This window comes from Rhinatrema bivittatum, chromosome 6, assembly GCF_901001135.1.
Source record: "Rhinatrema bivittatum chromosome 6, aRhiBiv1.1, whole genome shotgun sequence".
Taxonomy (NCBI): domain Eukaryota; kingdom Metazoa; phylum Chordata; class Amphibia; order Gymnophiona; family Rhinatrematidae; genus Rhinatrema; species Rhinatrema bivittatum.
The window spans coordinates 250,673,748-250,697,397 of record NC_042620.1 but is presented as its reverse complement, the minus strand read 5'-3'; the positions used below and the strand labels follow the sequence as shown (position 1 = coordinate 250,697,397).

The following is a 23,650-nucleotide window of genomic DNA, read 5'->3' as shown; positions in this document are numbered from 1 at the left end:
ACCCAAAGGCACGGAGGATAATGATCTCCTAAACATTACACAAGTGTTGGCAGTGGGGGGTACCAGAAAAGTAAGAAAATACAGAAACAGAAGTTGCGGCACAGAAATAAATACCACTGTGCTCACCCAGTCATCCTGTGTGTGTCATCATAGGTCTTATTCAATCTATTTTTTCCTTCTCTTCTGCCATTAAATGTCCCTTTGGGTCCTCATGTATGCTTGAATTCTGATCCAGATGTCCAACACTCCCTTCAGCTTCATTTTGATAACCCCTTTTCCATAGAATTAAAAGCTCAAGGATAAAGCTACTTTCTGGTATGTTACTGAAATTTGTCAGATATTTGAATGTTTTTACTATATTTCCCTTTCTTCTTCTAGAGAGTACATCTTTAATTATTTGAGTCTCCCTGCACATGGCATATAGTGCAGCCATATACTTTTTAGGTGGGCCTCCTTAGAATTGCCTCTCCTTATCAATAATCTTTGCAGATATGGTCTCCAGAACGAGAGACAAGCATAGAATATTGCTGCTCTTTTCTAATCAGTGATCTCTCCCTCATTATGTACCCAATTATACAATTAACTTTCCCAACTGTTGTCACACTAATTGACTACCTTGAGCTCATCAGGGGACCAAAGAAAAACTTCCAGTATAGTCAAGCTCTGTGCTTCACATACCAACCATAAGATAGGTCAATGGTCTACTATGAAGAAAAATTTGAAAATAAGTTGATCATAGAGGCAAAAGCTCATAATAAAAACTTTAAAAAATATATTCAAAGCAGAAAGCCTGCGAGGGAATCGGTTGCACCGTTAGATGATCGAGAGGTTAAAGAGGCACTTAGGGAAAATAAGGCCATTGCGGAAAGACTAAACATTCTTTGCATGGTGTTTACTGAAGAGGATGTTGGGGAGATATCCATTCTGAAGATGGTTTTCAAGGGTAAAGATTCAGATAAACTGAAAAAATTTACAGTGAACCTGGAAGATGTAGTAGGCCAGAATGACAAACTGAAGAGTAGTAAATCACCTGGGTTCTGAAAGAACTCAAAAATGAAAATTCAGACCTATACAATTAATTTGTAACCTATCATTAAAATCATCTGTTGTACCTGAAGAATGGAAGATGGCCTATGTAACCCCAATATTTAAAAAGGGTTCCAGGGGTGATTTGGGAAACGACAGACCAGTGAACCTGACTTCAGAGCCAGGAAAAATCGTGGAAACTGTTATAAAGAATAAAATCATAAAGCATTTAGATAGACATGGTTTAATGGGACACAGCTATCAGATTTACACACGGGAAGTCTTGCTTCACAAATCTCCTACATGTTTTTGAAGGGGTGAATAAACAATGGACAAACTGGTAGATGTAGTATATTTTGATTTTCAGAAGGCATTCAAAGTCCCTCATGAGAGGCTTCTAAGAAAACTAAAAAGTCATGGGATAGGAGGTGATGTCTTTTTGTGGATTGCAAACTGGCTAAAAGACAGGAAACAGAGTACAATTAAATGGTCTGTTTTCACAGTAGAAAAAAGCCTCAGGGATTTGTACTTGGACTAGTGTTTTTTAACATATTTATAAATGAGCTGGAAAGGGGTAAGACAAGCGAGGTGATCACATTTGCGGATGACAGAAAATTATGCAAAGTAGTTATATCTCAAGTGGATTGTGATAAATTGCAGGAGGATCTTGTGAGACTGGAAGATTGGGCTTTCAAATCGCAGATGAAATTTAATGTGAACAAGTGCAAAGTGATGCATATAGGGAAAAATAACTCTTGTTGCAGTTACACAATGTTAGATTCTATCTTAGGAGTACCACCCAGGAAAGAGGTCTAGGCTTCATAATGGATAATTGTTGATATTTTGGGATAGTTGTGGGTGGATCCTTGGGCCGGTGGCAGATGACCACGTCCCCGGGGGAAGATCCCGAGAGGGACCACTGGTTAGGCTCAGAATTTGGAGACAGACACACTAGTTCTTTTATTAAACAATATATTGAACCACCAGAGGTGGCAGTAGTGAGCTGGAAGCGCCCGGCTGGGCTGTAGTCCTTCAGATGCTGGAACAGCGATCCCAGGATGGCTGAGCTGTAGAGAAACTAGATATAGTGAGAAGGCAGGGTATGCAGAGTTCATGTACTAATCCTTGATGGCAACACTCACACAGTAGTCTCATAGAAGCAGTCCAGGAGCTGGAATGAATAGGCCCTCGAGGAGAGAGTACTTGGTTCTAGGGAAAGCTCTGACAGAGATATAGTAACTCACTGATGTTGTAGGCAGCGACTTCCTGGCAGAAGATTGTCCAGAGACAAGTCCAGGAACAAAAGCCCTCGAGGAGCGAGTGCCGGTTCCTAACTGCAATCTGAAAAAGTAAAGAGAGAGCGAGGCCCCTGAGGAGCGGGTACCCCTGGTAAGTCCGAGGAGGCAGAGTAGCTTGGTAGTGAACCTTAGTCAACTCCTTGCTAATTCGATCAGTTAGCAAATTTAAAGACCTTATATATCCGGTACGGATGACGTCACCTCAGGGGGACGCCCCTGAGGTTCGCGCCACTGCTGGTACTTCAGTAGGCTTCCTGGGAACATGGCGGAGTGCAGCGTCGAGCCGGTCCAGGGACACCGGAGAGGGTCGGCAGAATGACGCCACCGTAGCCAAACTTCCATTGAGCGGAGAGGGAGTTGCCAAAGAGGTTGAAGTGGAGATGTCGGGCAGCGATGGTCGCAACAATACATTGAAATAGTCGGTTCATTGTGCTGTGGCGGTCAAAAAAGCAAACAATATTAGGAATTAATAGGAAGAAGATTGCAAATAAATGCCTCTGTATCGCTCCATGGTGAGTTTGCACCTTGAATACTGTGTGCAATTCTGGTTGCCACATCTCAAAAAAAGATAGTTGCACTGGAAAAAGTGCAGAGAATGGTGACCAAAATAAGGCATGGAATGGCTTCCCTATGAGGAAAATCTAAAGAAGTTAGAGTTGTTCAGTTTGGAGATGGTATATGATAGAAGTCTACAAAATCATGGAAAGATTTAACCAATTTACATTAACCTGTTCATTTACTCTCTCAGATAATAGGACTAGGGGGTATTCCATGAAGTTAGCAAGTAGCTCATTTAAAACAAATCGAAGAACATTTTTTCACTCACTGCATAGTTAAGCCAGAGGATGTTATGGCAGTTAATGTAACTAGGTTTAGATAAGTTCCTAGAGGAAAAATCCATAAACTGCTATTAATAAGGAATAGTAGCTTGAGATCTGTTTAATGTTTGGGTACTTGCCAGGTTCTTATGGCCTGGATTGGCCACTATGGAAACAGGATGCTGGGCTTGATGAACCCTTGGTCTGACCCAGTGTGGCATCTCTTACATTCTTATGTAAGAAGCATTCTACAGACTCAGCTAAGTCAAAGATTTCCTGAGAGTGTTGCAGTGCTTAAAGCCAGATTAATGATTAGGCAAAAATAGGGCAAAAAGTTTGTTTGTTTTTAAAGTATCAGTTTTCTTGTATAACATTTTGAAATATCACCAATTGGTCAAATCTTTAAGATATGTCGTCATTTGGAGTGAGGAAAGTCTCACAAAGATTAAATTTTATACTATGTTATCTCACCCTAGCTTGATGGTACCATATTATATCTTGCCTTTCTGTTCCAGAGGTACTGTTGTGGTGCTCATAGGCTTAACTTATAATAAAGAGCAATGAAAAGGCAGTGAAACATTTTTTGACATTTCACACAAGAAATCAGTATTCTTGTTCTAAGTTTTTTTTGACTTTTGAACATAAAGAACTTTATAATTGCTAATAAGTATTGTATAATATTTCTGTTTCAATTTTGTGCTTTACTTTTGCTAGACAAACTGATGCTACGGGCTAAATAGAAAATGCTGTATCATCAAAAAGAACTGGACTTCAGGGCTACGGAACTATATTTAGAATCAACAAGGTCATACTGGCAATGTAGTTAGTTGCAGGCCAATTAGAATAGGAGGTAAAAATTAATTAGCATGGAGAACGAGAGCAAATCCTCACATGGCCGTACAGATTACTTGTTTATAGTAGAAAGCCAATTACAGAAAATTTGACAATTATGTAACCTAGTTTAGGGGTTGGAATGTACAACTGTAAATTCTATATAATGCCTCATCAGTAAAATCATTTGAGAGAGGGAGTTTTATGCTGGTGCTTTGCCAGTCTCTCTCTTGCCATAAAGGCCTTAATATATTATTTTATAGATTTTAGAGCATTTAATTAAAAAAAAAAAAATTTTTTTACAGCTGTGGGATCTAAGCATTTATTTCAGAGAACCACAACAATTGGTGACCCATTGGGACTGGAGATCCCTGGTGATTGGTATTTGCCTTTTTGGCTGCTCTGTTTAAGGGAGAGGAGACAATAGTTTTTTCCTTATCATCATTCACTCTCCACTAGCCTGCTAGCTTTTTCTCTCCTCTACACCAGAAAAAAAAAGTTCGATTTGGGGCTTTTATTTTGCTAACCACAACTGAAGAATATTTTATTAGAATACGATTTAGAATTTATAGGTTAAAATTTATGACAGAGTATACCTAGGGATGGGTAAACAAATAAGCGTGGGGGTAGCTTGCTTATTATGGCGGTTACTACCCTAAACCAGTTAAGCCTGATACATCACTTTGAATGCATGTACAGCATTGCTCTCTGCTTCTATGGCAGGGGGAAATGTGGAAAACAGGTTTTACATTCAGACAACATCCAACAAGGCATTGATCTGTGCAGTCTGGGTAAACAAGCATCGGGGTAACTTGCTTGATGCGGTGGTTACCACCTTTAACCATTAAGCCTTATGCTCACCTTTGATGCAATTCCAGCATTATTCTCTGCATCAATGACAGGGGATAGCAGGAAATTTGAATCAAACAGTTACCAACAAGGGCCCCGAACTTGGTGGTTGATGAAACAGATAAGTATGGAAAAATAAGTGTGGGAGCTTCTGGGCAGACTAGATGGGCCGTTTGGTCTTTTTCTGCCATCATTTCTATGTTAGGGTCCTTTTCTGCCATAATTTCTATTTTTCTATGTTAGGGTCCTTAAACTAGAATGCATACTTCGGTCATCAGACTAGGACGAATGCAGTTTACTGGGGTGTATAAGAAGGCTATCTTGTGATAATAGTTAGCTAAGTAAGTTAAGTTAATCACAGAACTAGCAGGTTAAAAAGTTTAAAGGTAAGGTAAATGAGACATTAATATGACTGAAAAAACTGCAGTGTGTTTGTCAGTATGAATGTATTTTAAATTATGCATTTTAAATGGTGACTTTCTCTGGGTAATGAATAATGAATTATTTTTAAGCCCACAGTAAATATGTTAAGGTAATGATTAATATTTTAAAGATGTTTTCATGTCTGTCTGTCTCACTGTTTCTATTTTCATGTCATATCATTGGTCTCTTATCTGTTTATATTGGCCAAAATACATACTTGCAATTTTGGAATGATAAGAAAAAATATATCCTAATGTGCTGTAAATACAGCTAATTAGTTAGGAAGCTTCTTTACTGAAAAGCATGCATAGGGTTTTCCACTGTGGAGACAAAGGGCCACAAATCAGTAATCTGGCTGTTTTTATCCAGAAACCAATGAGGATAAAACTAGCAGACTGATGTCATAAAATATGAAAATAATTCATTTCATAGATTTAGATAAGTTTTAAGGTATTCGGGTATAGAGTAGGATTTCCTAATTGAACAGACATCTGGGGTGAGTATGTGTGTGTATACCTGATGAGAGGTATATGTGTGATGTGAGATAGTTTAAATCTTTACAAGCTCCTTTGAATAATGAATGCGTGAAGCTGCTTTCAGCTTGAATAAAACGAGCTTTCAGTGTAGGGGTCTGATTACATGTTTAAATTGTCTTGAAAAAAGTCATGGCATCTTTGCATAGGTGGGGGCAAGCCCATTAGTCTTGATAAGCATATAATGCAGGAGGTGAGCTGTTCCTTGATACCTGGGTATCAAGGACCTCTGTTTTGCTTCGAGGCAATCCATACTAGATGGTGTTTGTTTTTCAGAAATGAGTTAAGAGGTTCTCCAAACTATATGTTATCTGTCTCTCTCTCTCTCCCTGTCTGTTTCACATGCTAGCAAGAAGAAGGGCTTGCTATAATTGTGCTTGCTAAGAGAGAGAAAAAATATATATATATGAGGAGATATTTGAATGCAGTTTGTAGCTGGCTATATGCTGTATGTTGTGATTACAAAATGCCTGGCACTGTATGGAGCAGACAGAGTTGCAGAATGTGAACAGAAGACTTGGTGATTGTTTCTCTGTCAGGGCTGATCAGGAATACCGAATGAGAACTTGTTTGAAGTATGGTCTTCTCCCATGCAATATTATATATAAAATGAAATTTGAAGCATTGTACTGCTACAGAAACCTCAGGCCAACAAAGCACTTAAGGTTAGTCTATTTTAATATTTTTGTGACCATCTTATTGTGCTTGCTTGAAACCGATTTTCCTTCAGCAGTACAAAGCTATCTTTTGGGGGGTGGGGGGGGTGGAGGTAACAGGAAGTTTAGAAAGTTTCTTGTTTATTTGTATGTTTTTATTGTGTGTCTTGTTATATGTGCTTTTACCATGCTTATTCCATTTAGGTTGTAGTCATTTCCTTTGGTAAATTTTGAAAAAAATAGGGGAATGAATAAGTAGGAGTAATGGACAATGTAAATGAAATTGATATTATGCTAGCTTACACTGCCACCATGGGGTCTGTTTGTATAACTGCAAATTATGAATTCATCCAACTTTAAAAATCTTAAAGTGCCCTAAAATTGAATTATTTTGGCTAGAGATATTACTACAAATTTTACTTCCTGGTTAAATCAGTTGAAATTCTGTTTTACCTCAGGACTGTAAAAGTGAGCTGTCATGCTTCATGTGTTCTAGTAGTTCAGGTTAAAGCTGTGAGAACCCCCTGCTTATCTTCTTTCTAAGTAGTATATAAAAACTTCCAGATATACCATGACTAGTACACTTTTTTATTTTCCTGCTTTCAGGAAATAGATACACTTACTCCATCTACTACAGTTATAGATGAGGCCTCTATTTTGCTTGTAACCTTAGAGGAAGTAACCCTGCAATCTTCTTTTAACTTGCAACAGATGAGACACACCTAAACCCGACTAAGATGACTCTTCAAGGTGGAAAGGCCTTGAAACCCTTCATCTGCTTCCATTCTACTGGAAGGGGTCCATCAAGACCCCACAACAGACAAGTGCTTACCTGATATGCCTGATAAAAACGGTTTCTATTCTTCTGCACAAGATGTGTTAAATACCACTCTTCATTCTGACTCATGTCATCACAGCGACGTTTGTTCCTGGAAGAAATGTTAGTCTGACAACTACAATCTAAAAGAACCTTAATCTTATCTACCACTACACTCATCTCCTGATCACAATTATTTCTGCCTTCTTTGCTGTTCCAGAATACATTATCTCCAGAATTGACTCTGTCCAACTAATGAACTGCCTCATGATATTTCCAGTAATCTAGGTGAAACACCAAGACTTAAGTACCTACAACTGAAATGCTTTTACCTTATTGAAGTTCACTCTAGTAAAAACTTCACCCTTCTTCCTGACTGAAAAAAAAAACTGCAATGATCCAGTGCCAAGTACTCTTTAGGCCTATAAGTGGCACTATGAAACAATTAAACTATGTCATCCTTCCAACTAGGTGCTGATGCTTCCCCCTGATGGCCATTTTGTTTCCTACAAACGTTTTATACAGGTGACTCTCTTAGCAACCAATTCATTTTGTCCTATTTTAGTTCATTTACTCTGACTCCTTTCCTTTATCTGGAAAAATTAATCTCCTGATTTTACCTGCTTTGTTCACCTCTCATGCCTTGCTGGCCACCAGCATCAGAGGTGGCTAGCAGAGATGGAAGATAAGATGCTAAAGTTCCTACTTCTACTTTTTGCAGCCTGGATTCAACTTTTTCAAGATACTAAAATGTTCACGCCTGAAACTCAATGACAACTATCATCACAATGCTATATTAATACCAATTTAAGAACTTTGATAAGGCAACTTTTCAACCTATATTTCTGTGGGACTTCTAACTGCCATTATCCATTATACCTTGCCTTCAAAAATCATCATCCACCTTCAAATGCCCCAACTCCGTTGAACACCACTTCATCCAACCGTGAATCCAAGTCCACACTGCTTTTGGCAATTTGCTTCATCCTAACCAGTTATGTAATCCCAAATCACAGAAATTCTCTTCAAGAAAACTGGCAAATGCACCCCCATTCAGGAAATGGACAAATAACTATAAAAACTACTGATGTCTTGTATCTTCCAAAGAGCTTTTGAAAGACTGATTTTCCATCACCTTTCCAAGTAGCAGCTTTACAAATCTCTTGTGGCGACACCAACTGAGATTCTGCCCAAGAAGCCGTTTGAGAGCGAATGGAATGGGCTTTCAGTCCGTCTGTAACGGGTCGACCTTTACAAACATAAGCAGACAAAATAGCCTCTTTCAAGGTGCAATCGTCGACTTAGAAGCTTTCTGTCCTCTTCAGGGCCTGCTGTACAGAACAAATAAATGATCTGACAGTCTAAAAGAATTTGTGACCTCCAAACAGCATAATAGAGATCGGCGGTCGTCCAAATGATGAAGTTCTCTTGCATGCGGAACGTCAGCCGCCAAATCAGGAAAAGCCGGAAGTTCAATTGACTGACTTAGATGAAAGGTTGAAACCACCTTTGGCAAAAAGGACGGTACCGTTCACAGAGAAACTCCCGAATCAGAAATTCTCAAAAAGGGTTCCCTACAAGAGAGAACCTGTAATTCTGAGATCTTGCGAGCAGAGCAGATAGCCACCAAAAACACTGTTTTCAACGTGAGGTCCTTTAACGTTGCCTTTTTGATGGGTTCAAAAGGCGAATTGCAGAGGGCGCGAAGAACTAAATTAAGACTCCATGATGGATAAACCGGCCAGACAGGAGGCTTCAAGTGCTTCACTCCTCTAAGGAAACGCACCACATCCAGATGAGATGCTACCGAACTGCCAACCAGACAGCCTAGTGCCGCTACTTGTACCCGAAGGGAATTAAAAGACAAGCCCTTGGCTAAGCCATTTTGCAAAAAACTTAACATCTGGGCAATCGAAGCGTGTCGGGGGAAAAATCTCTCGTTCACGACACCACGTCTCAAACACTCTCCATACCCTGACATAGGAGAGAAATGTGGAAGTTTTTCTGGCTTGTAGTAGGGTAGTAATCACCTCCTTAGAATACCCCTTTTTCCTCAATCTCCTCCTTTCAAAAGCCAAGACGCTAGACAAAAGCGATCTGCCTGGTCAAAAAATATAGGACCTTGAGGAAGAAGATGTGGAAGATTTCCGAGATGTAGGGACCCATCTATCGCCAATTGACTAGATCCGTGAACCATGGACGTTGGGCCATTCTGGAGCCACTAGAATTACGCCGCCTGGGTGAACTTTCTATCCTGCGAAGAACTTTGCCCATCAGTGGCCAAGGAGGGAACACATACAGGAGAACTGAGGTCGGCCAGGGAAGTACCAGCACATCGACTCCCTCTGCACCGTGATCCCTTCTGCGATTGAACAAACAAGGAGCCTTGGCATTGTTCCACGTCGCCATCAAGTCCATGTGGGGATTTCCCCACCTGTGGGAAATTAGATCCATTATTTGGTCCGAAAGCTCCCACTCTCCTGGATCTATGCATTTCTGACTTAGGAAGTCTGCCTGTATGTTGTCTTTCCCGGCGACGTGAGACGCCGCTAGTAGCGCAAGATTTTCTTCCGCCCAAGCCATGAGCTGTTCTGCCTTGTCGGCTATGGCTTGACTCTTGGTGCCTCCCTGAAGGTTGTCAGACAGGATGTGGACCGCCTGATTACGTAGGCATGGGAGAAAGTGTTGCAAAGCCAGTCGAACTGCTTTGGTTTCCAGACGATTGATCGACCAGCTGGATTCTTCCAGGGACCAGCTGCCCTGGACTGAGTGGGACTGGCAGACAGCTCCCCAGCCGGAGAGACTGGCCTCCGTGGTCACCATTATCCAGCTTGGTACTTCGAGATCTACCCCTCGAGACAAAGCCACCACCCAAGACTGGAACTGGCATGATCGGCGAGTGGCAGAGGGAACTGAAAATCCTCCGACTTGGGATCCCACCGGGAAAGCAACGCTCATTGTAATGGTCTCATATGAGCAAAAGCCCAGGGAACCACCTCCAGAGTGGACGCCATGGAGCCAAGGACCTGAAGGTAGTCCCAGGCTTTGGGCAGTGGGAGTGACAAAAATCGACGAACCTGCTCCATCAATTTGGTCATGCGATCAGATGGGAGAAAACCTTTCGACACTGGTATCAAACTGAGGCTCCCAGGAAGACCATTGTCTGAGAAGGGACAAAGTTGCTCTTGGCCTGATTGATCACCCAGCCAAATGACTCGAGGAGACTGACCACCTTGCTGACAGCATCTAAACAGCGTTCCCTCGACTTTGCCCTGATGAGTCAGTCATCCAAATAGGGATGAATGAGAAGGCCTTGTCTCCGCAGGGCCGCTGCGACTACTACCATGACCTTGGTGATCGTGCAGGGAGCGGTAGCCAGACCGAACAGTAGACTGCAGAATTGGAAATGCATTCCCAGAACCATGAAGCGAAGAAACTTTTCCTGATCTTCTCGAATCAGATCCAGCGAAGCTAAAAACTCGCCTTCGCGGACTTCACTTAGTGCCCCTTTAACCCCTCGATCATCTAACGGTCCAGCTGACTCCCTCGCAGGCTGCTTCGGATATATTTTAAAAGGTTTTTACTGTGAGTTTTTGCCTCTACGACCAACTTCTTTTCAAAATTCTCTCTTAGTCTGTCTTATCAATGTCTTACATTTCACTTTCCAAAGTTTATGCTTTATTCTATTTTCTTCTGTTGGATCCTTCTTCCAATTTTTGAATGAAGAACCTTTGGCTAAAATAGCCTCTTTCACCTCACCTTTTAACCGTGCTGGTAATCGTTTTGCCTTCATTCCACCTTCCTTAATGTGTGGAATACATCTGGACTGTCAGTCTGAGAGTCAGAACTTGCCTCCACACATAGCTGCTTAGGATAGTGCATAAGCTCCTGCACTGCCTTGCTCTCAGATTCATGCTAAGAGATGTGTCAATATCTCTGTTCATTGCTGAGTCTCTTTAGATCCATGCCTGAGTGCCCACAACCCTTGCCTCAGCTCAAGTATGGGGTACAAAATTTGGTCAACTCCAGGGCCTGGTTTATGACTGAAGAGCCAAAGAGGTTGACAACTCCTTTAGCATGGTTTGGCCACCAGTAGTCTGTAAAGCTCCATGGTCCTCTCATCAAGCCTTCAGTATCAAATTTGAGGAGCTGGATGTTTGTTTTTCAGCAATGTAGGTAAGTAACTTGACTTCACAGGTCCTAACTGCTCTGGGTGACATCTTAGTGCAAATGTCTCCAGAGTTACTGTGGTCTTGTCCCAGACATTTGCAACAAACTCTGTGAGGATTATTGACGGACAACTTCTGTGTGAACTTGGTAAAGACCTTGGGAAACAAACACAAACACACACACACAGTTTTGGAAGACTACCAAAGAAAGAAAAAAATTCCATGGGCCAGCTCAGATGTTAAAAGAAAAACCACATCACAAAAACATTACTGATGTGCCAAAATCGTAAATAGGATGAAAACTGAAGAGAAAGGAAGAATTAGATGAGTAAAAACTACAGCCAGTTTGTACAGTAATGAATCTATGTGCAACAGTCTTGGCAGACAAAAAGGAACTGAGAGCATTTGCAGAGCCACATCATGAGAATATCTTGCACTTAAGCAATAAAGGTCTTTAACCTTTTGCAGAAAGCTCTGCAGAATCCATATACCAGAGCTCAAAATTACGAAGCACACACCTTGTTATAAAGAAGGTTTTCTTCTCCTGGACATGGTGAATAAAATGCTAATACTTCAATATAACAAAAAAGGTTTTGGGTCAACTGAAGATTGGAAGCAATGCAAGTACCTGAAGATAGCGATTTGCCCATAATTGTTTCCAGCAGCAAGATACTTCCCGCAGGGGGAGAAGCTCTGGGAAAAGATGGTCATGTGAAGGAGCTCTAAGGAGCGCTGGACATCCATCTAGGGTGAGAGAAAAAAAACAAAACAAACAAATAAGGAAGCAGAAATCCAGCAGCAAAATGAAAACTGTCAGGAAATTTCCAGTCACTATCTCACTACTGGAAACTAGAAAGTCAGTGCTGGTGCAAGAATAGTATATACAGACAACTTCATACCTAGCTATCTCTGTACTTTTTAAACCCAGTGTAACTGTGCTGTCTCTTCAGTGACCTGAAGAAGAAAGCATAGCACTTAAATTAGTTACAGATGTATTGAGTTAGTTCAATAAAAATGTTTCATAAATTTTTTAACCCTACTTTCTACATATTGAAGTGGAATAACACAACAACCATAATGCATCTATATAGTAAACCCCCCATTATTCAGCATGCATGAGAACAGCCCATGCCAGTTAATTGCATACGCTGATTATTTGAGTGCCCATGCATTAGCCCACAAAGCACAGGAGATGATGCTGGAGTGGACAGAGTGCAGCAGAAAAAGACTATTATCCTCAAATAGATTATCATTCAATTTCTGTTTAAATGTCCTTGGTAGCAATAAAAAGCCCTGCTGCTAGATGTCAGTTAGCTGAGTTATCCATCTGGTTGAGTGCTGGATAGTAAGGCTTTTACTATATTTTTATAAATTATATTCCTTACATTTTGTTATGTTTTCATGGCAAGTGTTTTTGCTTTCATGACTCCTTGTTATATATGCACTGTTTATATGCTTATATTCATATTTGCCTTTATGCTTTTTTTTTTAAATCAGTAATACTACACAACACATGATTTAATTATTCATTAAATTTACTTTGTATTAATTATTTATGAACAAGTACCTTCTTTGAGGGAGAGGTTGGGAGAAAACAAAATCGTGAGAGCTGGGGGCCACTGGGCATTCTACTGTGTGTGACAGACATTTGAATGAAACTGGATAACGGCTCCAAAGTTATGATGTAGAATAGGCGGGAGGGTGGAGGAAAGAGGCCTGATGATCAGGTTGATACAGTACAGTGCACACTGTTAACCCGTGTTTGGACGCGCGTTTGACACGCTAGCTTTACCCCTTATTCAGTAAGGGGTAATAGCGCGTCGAAACTGCACGTCCAACCCCCCCCCGAAACTAATAGCGCCCACAAACATGCAAATGCATGTTGATGGCCCTATTAGTTATCCCCTCGCGATACAGAAAATAAAATGTGCAGCCAAGCCGCACATTTTACTTTCAGAAATTAGCGCCTACCCAAAGGTAGGCGTTAATTTCTCTCGGCACTGGGAAAGCGTACAGAAAAGCAGTAAAAACTGCTTTTCTGTACACCCTTCGACTTAATATCATGGTGATATTAAGTTTGAGGTCTCAAAGTTTAAAATAATCAAAAATAAAAAAAAAAATTTTAAAATCGGCCCGCGGCTTGAAAACTGGATGCTCAATTTTGCCGGCGTCCGGTTTCCGAACCCCTGGATGTCCCTAGCGCCTCTTTTTACCACGGGGCCCTAATTTGAATAAATTATTTTTCTGAATGGCACGCACAGGAGAGTGGCCTGTGCGCGCGCTGGGAGAGCGGGCACTCTCCCGCGATTTTTACTGTATCGGCCTGTTTATGAGGCCAATTAACTTGTAGGAAACTGGGATAAAAATTGAAAATAAAGCTCAGAATTTACAGAATTCAAACTGAATACACACTTGATCACTGGATGGCCCGCGCCATTTTTAAAGATGGCACCGACCGTCCATTGCTCCTACCATGTGACAGGGGCCGGCCAATGGCACGGATACCCTGTCACATGCTAAGGGCAAAGAGCCATTGGCGCCATTTTGTTTACTGGCAGCCGACAGCCCGAGAGCGGGAGAACGCTCCCGGGACCCCCACTGGACCACCTGGTACTTAAAAGTTTGGGGGGGGGGGGGGAGGGATACTAAAGAACTAATTTTAAACGGTCGGGCTGTGTTTTGGGGTTATCGGCTCGGCGCAGCCGATAAAAAAACCCTCAAAAATAACAACGATTGGACCGCGGGAAAAATAATTTCCCGATGGTCCACGACTCTGAAACCGGAACAGATTCCGATTCACATCTCTAGTATTTACTCGTTCCAGATGGGAAAACATCAATCCTTTCCCCACTTCGTGATCATCTGATTGCATCCCAATAGCAACTAATCGTATTGCTCTTCTTTTCTTCAGAATGCTAAACTCACCCCCTTGAACCCACAACTCTGAGATTTAGTAAACTTTCAGTCCAAGAAGTATTTTCTACAAAACAGAATATTTTGTGGGTGTTACCAGCAGATTTGAGAGGCAAGATTTGCCTTGGGTAAAGCCATGCTGACTTTGTTCCATTAAACCATGTCTTTCCATATGTTCTGTGATTTTGATATTTAGAACACTTTCCACTATTTTTCCTGGCACAGGTCTGTAGTTTCCCGGATCACCCCTGGAGCCCTTTTTAAATATTGTGGTTACATTAGCTATCCTCCAGCAATGATAAGTTACACATTTTTACTAATAGGTCTGAAATTTCATTTTTCAGTTCCTTCAGAACTCTGGGGTGTATACCATCCGGTCCAGGTGATTTACTACTCTTCAGTTTGTCAATCAGGCCTACCACATCTTCTAGGTTTACCGTGATTTGGTTCAGTCCATCTGAATCATTACCCATGAAAACCTTCTCCGGTATGGGTACCTCCTCAATATCCTCTTCAGTAAACACCGAAGCAAAAAAATCATAGGCTTTCTGCTTCGAATATATTTTATAAAGTTTTTACTATGAATTTTTGCCTCTACAGCCAACTTCTTTTCAAATTCTCTCTTAGCCTGTCTTATCAGTGTCTTACATTTAACTTGCCAACGCTTATGCAAAATCCTATTTTCTTCTGTTGGATCCTTCTACCAATTTTTGAATGAAGATCTTTTGGCTAAAATAGCTTCTTTCACCTCCCCTTTTACCATGCCGGTAATAGTTTTGCCTTCTTTCCACCTTTTTTAATGTTTGGAATACATCTGAACTGTGCTTCTATGATGGTATTTTTTTAACAATGACCACGCCTCTTGCACACTTTGTAGTTGCTCCTTTCAGTATTTTTCTAACAATTTTTCTCATTTTATCAAAGTTTCCCATTTGAAAGTTTAGCACGAGAGCCGTGGATTTGCTTACTGTCCCCCTTCCAGACATTAATTCAAATTTGATCATATTATGATCACTATTGCCAAACGGCCCCACCACTGTTACCTCTCACCAAATCCTGTCCTCCACTGAGGATTTGATCTAAAATTGCTCCCTCTTGTCGGTTCCTGAACTAATTGCTCCATAAAAATGTCATTTATTCTATCCAGGAACTTTATATCTCTAGCATGTCCCGATGATACATTTACCCAGTCAATATTGGGGTAATTGAAATCTCCCATTATTACCGCACTACCAATTTGGTTAGCTTCCCTAATTTATCTTAGCATTTCACTGTCAGTCTCACCATCTTGACCAGGTGGACAGTAGTATACTCCTATCACTATAGTCTTCCCCAACACACAAGGGATTTCTACACATAAAGATTCAATTGTGCATTTATTCTCATGCAGGATGTTTATCCTGTTGGACTGTATGCCATCCCGGACATAAAGCACCACACCGCCTCCTGGGTGCTCCTCTCTGTCATTGCGATATATTTTATACCCCAGTATAATAGCACTGTCCCATTGGTTGTCCTCCTTCCACCATGTCTCTGAGATGCCAATTAAGTCTATGTCACCATTCACTGCTATACATTCTAATTCTCCCATCTTACTTCTTAGACTCCTGACATTAGCATACAAACATTTCAAAGAGTGTTTTTTGTTTGCATTGTCATTCTGCTTTTTAATTGATAGGGATAAATTAGAATTTTTTAGCTCAGATGAGTTTTTAGTTACAGGTACTTGGACTACTTTTCTTATTATTGGAACCTCACTATCGCAATGCCCTAATTCTAATGCATCATTAGTATCGTTTGAAGATACCTCTCTCCGAACCATGTGCTGCTGAGCGACTGTCAGCTTTCCCCTTTGTTCTAGTTTCTTTTGGAGCACGTGGCCGGGAAGAGACAGCGCCACCAGCGCTGCTCTCCTTCCTAGGTGCGCGCATCAGTGATTCCTTTAAAGGGCCCGTGGCGGGAACCTGGCTGCGGACCCGGATGCTGACGTCAGACCATTCAGTGTATAAAAGCTCAGGCCTCGCTCCATAGCATTGCCTTTGCAACAGGTCTCCTCATACTCAGAGTACTCGTTTCTATTCCTTGGATCGTCTCATCGTGTTTTCCTGTCTTCCTGTGGTTCCCGGTTCATCGATGTGTTGGATTGACTCCTTGGCCTTTGCTACGCCTGACCATTCTTCAGCTTCTCTACAGCCCCGGACCTCCGCTACGCCCAACTACTCTTCAGCTTTTCTCCAGCCCCAGACCTCCGCTACGTCAGACTACTCTTCCGCTTCTCTCCAGCCCCGGACCTCTGCATTGCCTGACCTCGCCTGCCTTCTCCGCGCTCTGACCACCGCCTTGCCTGCTCCATATCGTGACTATTGCTTGGACCGACTATACCTGCCTTCTCCGTGCTGTGACCCTCGCTTTGTACGTCTACGCTACAGACTCTCCTTCATCCAGAGTTCTTCGTTGCTTGCCACAACTACCACTCACAGCCGGCTCCGAATTCAGCCTGTCAGTGACACCTCTCCTCGCCTATCCTCTGGACATGGACTTTCAAGGTTCAGGCCTCCCTTTGTTCGGGTGTCTTCAGTTCCCTATTGACCTTTTGGCACCTGAGCTTTTGTTCCGAATCCAGTCCAGGATAGAACTACGCCATCTACAGGCTACCGTCTCTGGGCTGTACCGTTACTCACCTCTTGCTAACCTCGAGGCCCACCTAAGTCCTGCCGGCCCCGGCACCCAAAGCCTCAACGCGAGGGGAACGAGGGCTGGTATAGGTGAATCTCCAGCGGCCTCTAGCTTCAGCCCACTCCACCTCCTGATGGTGGGGACCCATTGGTCCTCGCCTACTGGTTGCATCAACCCCACCTCAGCCCAAGGGTCCACCTCCAACGCAACAGGTTGCAAAGGCCATGGAGCTGCGTGCCTTCCAGACCATAACAGACCTTGCATCTAAAGGACAAAAACAGCAGTTCCTTGAAGCATTGGCTGCTTCCATTGGATGCCTTCATACCCGGCTTCATGATCATCCCGCTGAGCCAGTCTCTGCTCATCCTCCTCCACAGCCACCTCCATCGATGCCTCGAGCCTTGTTGGCACTTCCAGCACCTCCACGCTTCAATGGCGACTTCAGACTCTGCAGAGGGGTTCAAAAACCAATGCTACATGCAATTTTCTCTGCAGCCTTCCATCTTCCAGGATGAGCTGACTAAAGTTACGTTTATCCTGTCCCGCCTTGAAGGGAAAACACTGGCCTCGGCTTCTCCCCTGTGGGAATGGTCTGATTCCTTGTTAAAGGAACTGGCTCAGTTTGTGGCTGTCTTTAGACGGACATTTGATGATCCTGGGCGACATGCCGTGGCAAGCACCAGTTTACTACATCTTTGTCAAGGACAACGAAGTCTATTTGATTACACTATTGAGTTTTGGACTTTGGCTACAGAGCTCGCCTGGCAGGAAGACTGCCTCCAAGCTATCTACCTGGACGGACTCTCTCCGCAGCTAAAAGATGAGTTGTCTGCATGGGAGCTCCCTTTCTTTTTGGAGGACCTTATAGAGTTGGCAGGCCGAATTGACCACCGTCTTCAAGAGCATCACCGGGTTCGCTCCTGCTCACCACCGATTACCAACCCTGCATCCTGCAATGAAGTTCGAGTGGTCAAAGCGGAAGAACCTATGCAGTTGGGTTGTGGACGGCTGACACCGGAAGAGCGCCTCCGGTGGAGACAAACAGGCCTATGTCTGTATTGCGGAGTGCCTGGCCATCATCTACAGACCTGCCATATCCGTCCAGGAAACTCCTGGCCCAAGTTCAGTAGGGATCCTGAACTTGGGCGCAACTTCTCCGGCCCCTCAATTATCAGTACCAGTCATTTTAATTTTGGAGTCCCGGGCCTTCCCGGTTCTTGCTCTGTTAGATTCCGGAGCAGGAGGTAATTTTATCCTTAAAGACCTTGTACAGCTTTTGGGTTTAAGAACCCGTTCACTAGATACATGTTTGTGCATCGCTTCCCTCTATGGAGAGCTGCTACCCCGGCCGCATCTCCTTGACCACGGAACCTGTCCAGTTACGCACTGGGGCCTTAGATTTTGAGGAACTTGAATTACTAGTATTGGGTAAGTGTTGTGTCCGTCGGTTCCCGACGCCTTCTCTCCACCCTCCTTACCTCTTTGGCGCCTCCCTCTTCGTCCGTGGGAAGATTAGCTGCCGCGGTGTTCTTCTGCCGAAGTCCTCCGGCGTCACCGGAGCGGCTAGACGCTGCATACCGCCATGTTTCCTGGAGGCTTAGGGGTATGCGCGCGCGCGGCCCCGACTGAAGTACCGGCGATGGCGCGAACCTCGGGGGCATCCCCCGAAGATGATGTCACCTGCGACGGATATTTAAGGTCTTAGAATTTGCTAACACATCGAGTTAGCAAGGGTTACTCTACCTAAGCTACTCTGCCTCCTCGGACTTACTAGGGGTACCCGCTCCTCGGGGGCCTCACTCTCTCCTTTGTTTTCAGGAGACAGTCTGGAACAGATACTCGCTCCTCGAGGGCCCTCATTCTTAGACTTACTCGGTACTCTCTTCTGCCTGGAAGTCATCACTGCCAACTACATCAGTGAGTTACCATCGCTCTTTCAGAGCTTTCCCTGGAACCAGGTACTCGCTCCTCGAGGGCCTATACATTCCAGCTCCTGGGCTTCTATGAGACATTGTGTGAGTATTACCATCTGGTTCAGTTCCTGAACTCTGCATACCCTGCCTACTCACTATATTTCAGTTTCTCTGTAGCTCAGCCTCCAGGGATCGCTGTTCCAGTATCTGAGGGACTACAGCCCAGCCGGGCATTTCAGCTCACTACTGCCACCTCTGGTGGTTCAGTATACTGTCTAATAAAAGAACTAGTGTGTGTCTGTCTCCATACTCTGAGCCTGACCGGTGGTCCCTCTTGGGATCTTCCCCCGGGGGCATGGTCATCTGCCACCGGTCCAAGGATCCACCCACAACTCTCCTAAATAACAACAGATTGCTAATCCCAAGCAGACAGTTAACTCCGAACTGAACAATAAGTCCATCCACCCTATAGTACTTGGACACCTCTGGCTACAGAAGCATTCTCCCCAATTCAACCGGGCTTCATTGCAACTAGTAGAGTGGGGTCCCGCTTGCCACCAGTCCTGCCTCCAAAAGGTGACACCATCTGCAGTGGTTTCCCTGGCTACTACGTACTCTGGCGTACCCACTCCATACGCTGCTTATGAGGATGTGTTCTCTAAGCAGAAAGCTGACCTCCTTCTGCCTCTTCGAAAGTTTGACTGTCCAATTGATCTCCTTCCTGGACTCATGCCTCCTTGTGGACGCACCTACCCCTTTGTCTTTACCCGAGACAAAGGCAATGACTGAGTATATTCAGGAGAATCTTGCCAAAGGATTTATTCATCCATCAACATCTCCCGCTGGGGTGGGATTCGTTTTCTTGACCAAGAAAGATGGGTCACTTAGGCCGTGTATTGACTACCGCAGCCTAAATGCCATCACCTGTAAAGATAAATATTCCTTACCGCTGATTTCTGAATTGTTCGACCGTCTCCAAGGTGCCTCCATCTTCACGAAGCTGGATTTACGCGGGGCATATAACCTGGTGAGGATTTGCCCTGATGATATATGGAAAACTGCTTTTAACACCAGGGATGGTCACTACGAATACTTGGTGATGCCCTTTGGCCTCTGTAACGCGCCTGCAGTATTCCAACGAATGATGAACGAGATTATTAGAGACCTACTGTACACTAAAGTCATGGCTTATCTGGACAATATCCTTGTGTTTTCCAGAGACCTTGACACTCATTGCGCCGACATACGAACTGTCCTCCGTCTTCGTGAAACCATCTGTTTGTAAAATAGGACAAATGTCTGCTCGAAATATTCAGCCTTTCCTGGGTTACATAATCTCCCAACAAGGCTTCTTCATGGACCCCGTTAAATTAAAGGGAATCCGGAATTGGCCGCAGCCAGTGGGACTCAAAGCGCTCCAGCGCTTCTTAAGATTTCTCAACTATTACAGTCACTTCATCCCTCACTATTCAACACTGGCTGCTCCATTGACAGCCTTGACCCGTAAAGGCCAAAATACACGAGACTGGCTGCCTGAAACCATTGCCGCCTTCCATCGTCTGAAAGAAGCTTTTCAGAAGGGGTCCTGTTTACATCACCCAGATCCAACTCGTACCTTTAAAGTCAAAGTTGATCCCTCCGCCATTGGGGCTGGGGCTTTCCTAAGTCAATGCATTGCCTCAGGTCCTGTAGTTCCCTGTTCCTTTTACTCTTGTAAATTCTCTTTGGCAGAGCAAAATTACAGCATTGGGGACTGCGAACTGCTTGCCATAAAGTTGGCTCTCGAAGAGTGGCGCCCTTGGCTAGAGGGCGCATAACAAATTTACAGTATTCACGGACCATAAGAATCTGGAGCATTTGAGCCAAGCACAACGGCTCAACACCCGTCAAGCCAGATGGGCTTTATTCTTCTCTAGATTTGATTTCGACTCTGCTATCGCCCAGCCGACAAGAACCTTTGGGCGGACGCTTTATCACGGTCTTTTGAACCTGAAGACGGTCCGGAAAAACCAACCCACATCGTTAACCCAGCTTGTAATCTCTTTGTCTGCCACTCTTCCAGTTTCTACAGGAAAAACGGTAGTGCCCCGACGACTCCGAGAAAGAGTTCTCCGCTGGGCACACGATTCCAAAATTTGCTGGTCACCCAGGACGAGCACGAACCGTGGCACTGCTCCAGCGATTCTTCTGGTGGCATACCTTGGTCTCCGAAGCGAAAGTGTATGTTGACTCTTGTAATGTTTGTGCACAGCAGAAACCCCTGGTCGGGCGACCTTGGGGTCTTCTTCAACCGCTTCCAGCACCCGAAGAACCGTGGACTCGCCTATCTACAGATTTCATCGTGGATCTGCCACCCTCTAAGGGCCACACCATAATATGGGTCACCATAGACCGCTTTTCTAAAATGGCCCATTTTGTACTTTTCTTCCACCATATTTTCAGACTGCATGGATTACCCATGGATATTGTCTCAGATCGAGGTCCTCAATTTGTCACCAGCGACTGGTGCTTACTCTGCTGAAAATTCAGTATCAAACAGCATATAGTGACATCTATAATATTGCAATCTTTATTAGGTTCAATCAAGAAATTTCCAAGCAACTTGATGCTCAAATCTTAACATCACCCCAAGGAATATCCATCTAAAAATCCCAACCCATTATCACACAAATCACACACCATTCATACCACTTACTCACACACATCCTTCATATCTCCCATCATTAAAATTTCTCCATTTTTCCAAATGAATTGTTTACACACAGGTGAAAATCCCCTTCTCAGTACAGTACTAATCTTTCAAAATTGATTTGTTCACAAGCAGAAAGAATTCTATTTCACAAATGTTTTAGAAACGAAAGTCTTACAATTCCTCTTCATCCTCTCAACATGTTTCGCCTTTCCACAGGCTTCTTCAGGAGAACTTCAAAAGAATTTCCTACTGCTTCATGACCGCCTATCATCCTCAGGCCAACGGGAAGCCAAATGGATGAACTGCTCTTTGAAGGCGTTCTTGCGCGCTTACATCAATGACCAACAAAATAACTGGTCGGACCTCTTATCCTGGGCAGAGTTTTCTCACAACTCTCATATCGCTATAGCTACCGGTACATCTCCGTTCTCAATCGTCTATGGGAAACAACCTCGACCACCTTTATCCATGCCACTATCTGTGCCGTCTCCCACGGCACAGGCTACTTCGGAGCCCTTAAGACACTATGGGAACAGACAAATCTTCGCCTGCGTCAGGCTGCCTCCAGGGCCAAAAGAACTGCTGACAGTTGATGCCGCTTGGCTCCTGAATTCCTTCCTGGCCAGAAAGTCTGATTAAGTACCAGATATATCCGACTTTGGATTCCATCAGAGATTTGCTCCCAGGTTTACTGTACCTTTTCCTGTTACCCGACACATCAGACCTGTTGCATACCAGCTTCGGCTGCCCCCTACACTCGGGATACATAATACATTCCATGTATCGCTTTTAAGCCTGTAATTCTATCTTGGCCTGCCCGGAAAGCTCCTGAGCCACCTCCTCTGGTTGCAGAAACTGACACGACTTATAAGATCCATGAAGCCCTAGACGTTCGTCACAGGGGCTGCTGATGGGAGTACCTCCTCTCTTGGGAGGGATATGGACCTGAAGAGAATTTGTGGGAGCCAGCCCGAAACATTCTGGATAAGACCCTCCTCTTGAATTTTCATCGTGCCCATCTGGGCAAACCCTGACCTCCAGGGGTGGGGCGTAAAGGGGGGGGGGGGGTGTACTGTTACGCGTGCCACCCATGGCAGCCCCGCGGCATGGTCCTCTCACCTCTTCAGACATACTCCAGCTGCTGGCTCCTCTTCGCTGGCAGCAGTGGGCTGCCAGCTCCGACCTCTGGTGCCTCCGGCCCTGCCACATTGCCCAGTGTTGCCGACCAGGATGTCCCTGCTCGTCGGGCCTCTTTGCATGGCCCACAGAGAAACGCCGCCACCAGCGCTGCACCCCTTCCTAGGCACGTGCATCGGTGATTCTTTTAAAGGGCCCGCGGCGGGAACCTGGCCGTGGACCCGGATGTTGATGTCGGACCCTTCAGCGTATACAAGTTCAGGCCTCGCTCCATAGCGTTGCCTTTGCAACAGGTCTCCTCGTATTCGTTGCTATTTCTTGGATCGTCTCATCGTGTGTTCCTGTCTTCCTGTGGTTCCCGGTTCCTGTTCTCCCAGTTCCTGTTCGTCTATGTGTTGGATTGATTCCTTGGACTTGACCTCCGCTACACCAGACTACTCTTCAGCTTCTCTCCAGCCCCAGACCTCCGCTATGCCCAACTACTCTTCAGCTTCTCTCCAGCCCCGGACCTCCGCTACGCCCGACTACTCTTCCACTTCTCTCCAGCCCTGGACCTCTGCATTGCCTGACCACGCATGCCTTCTCCGCGCCCTGACCACCACCTTGCCTGACTATGTTTGCCTGCTCCATATCGTGACTATTGCTTGGACCGACTATACCTGCCTTCTCCGTGCTGTGACCCTTGCTTTGTACGTCTACGCTACAGACTCTCCTTCATCCAGAGTTCTTCGTTGCTTGCCACAACTACCATTCACAGCCCACTCCAAATCCAGCCTGTCAGTGACGCCTTTCCTCGCCTACCCTCTGGACTTGGACTTTCAAGGCTCAGGCCTCCCTTTGCTCGGGTGCCTTCAGTTCTCTATTGTCCCTTTGGCACCTGAGCTCTTGTACCAAATCCA

General features: G+C 44.2%; 1 protein-coding gene across 1 annotated transcript in view; it reads right to left on the bottom strand.

Moving 5' to 3' along the window:
* The window catches only part of THOC6 (THO complex 6), a 157,909-nt gene that overhangs the window by 122,260 nt on the left and 11,999 nt on the right, over nt 1–23,650 (bottom strand). The window contains exon 2 of the mRNA XM_029606783.1: nt 12,049–12,164. Within this exon, the coding sequence (XP_029462643.1) occupies nt 12,049–12,164 (116 nt within the window). The remainder of the gene's footprint in view (nt 1–12,048; nt 12,165–23,650) is intronic.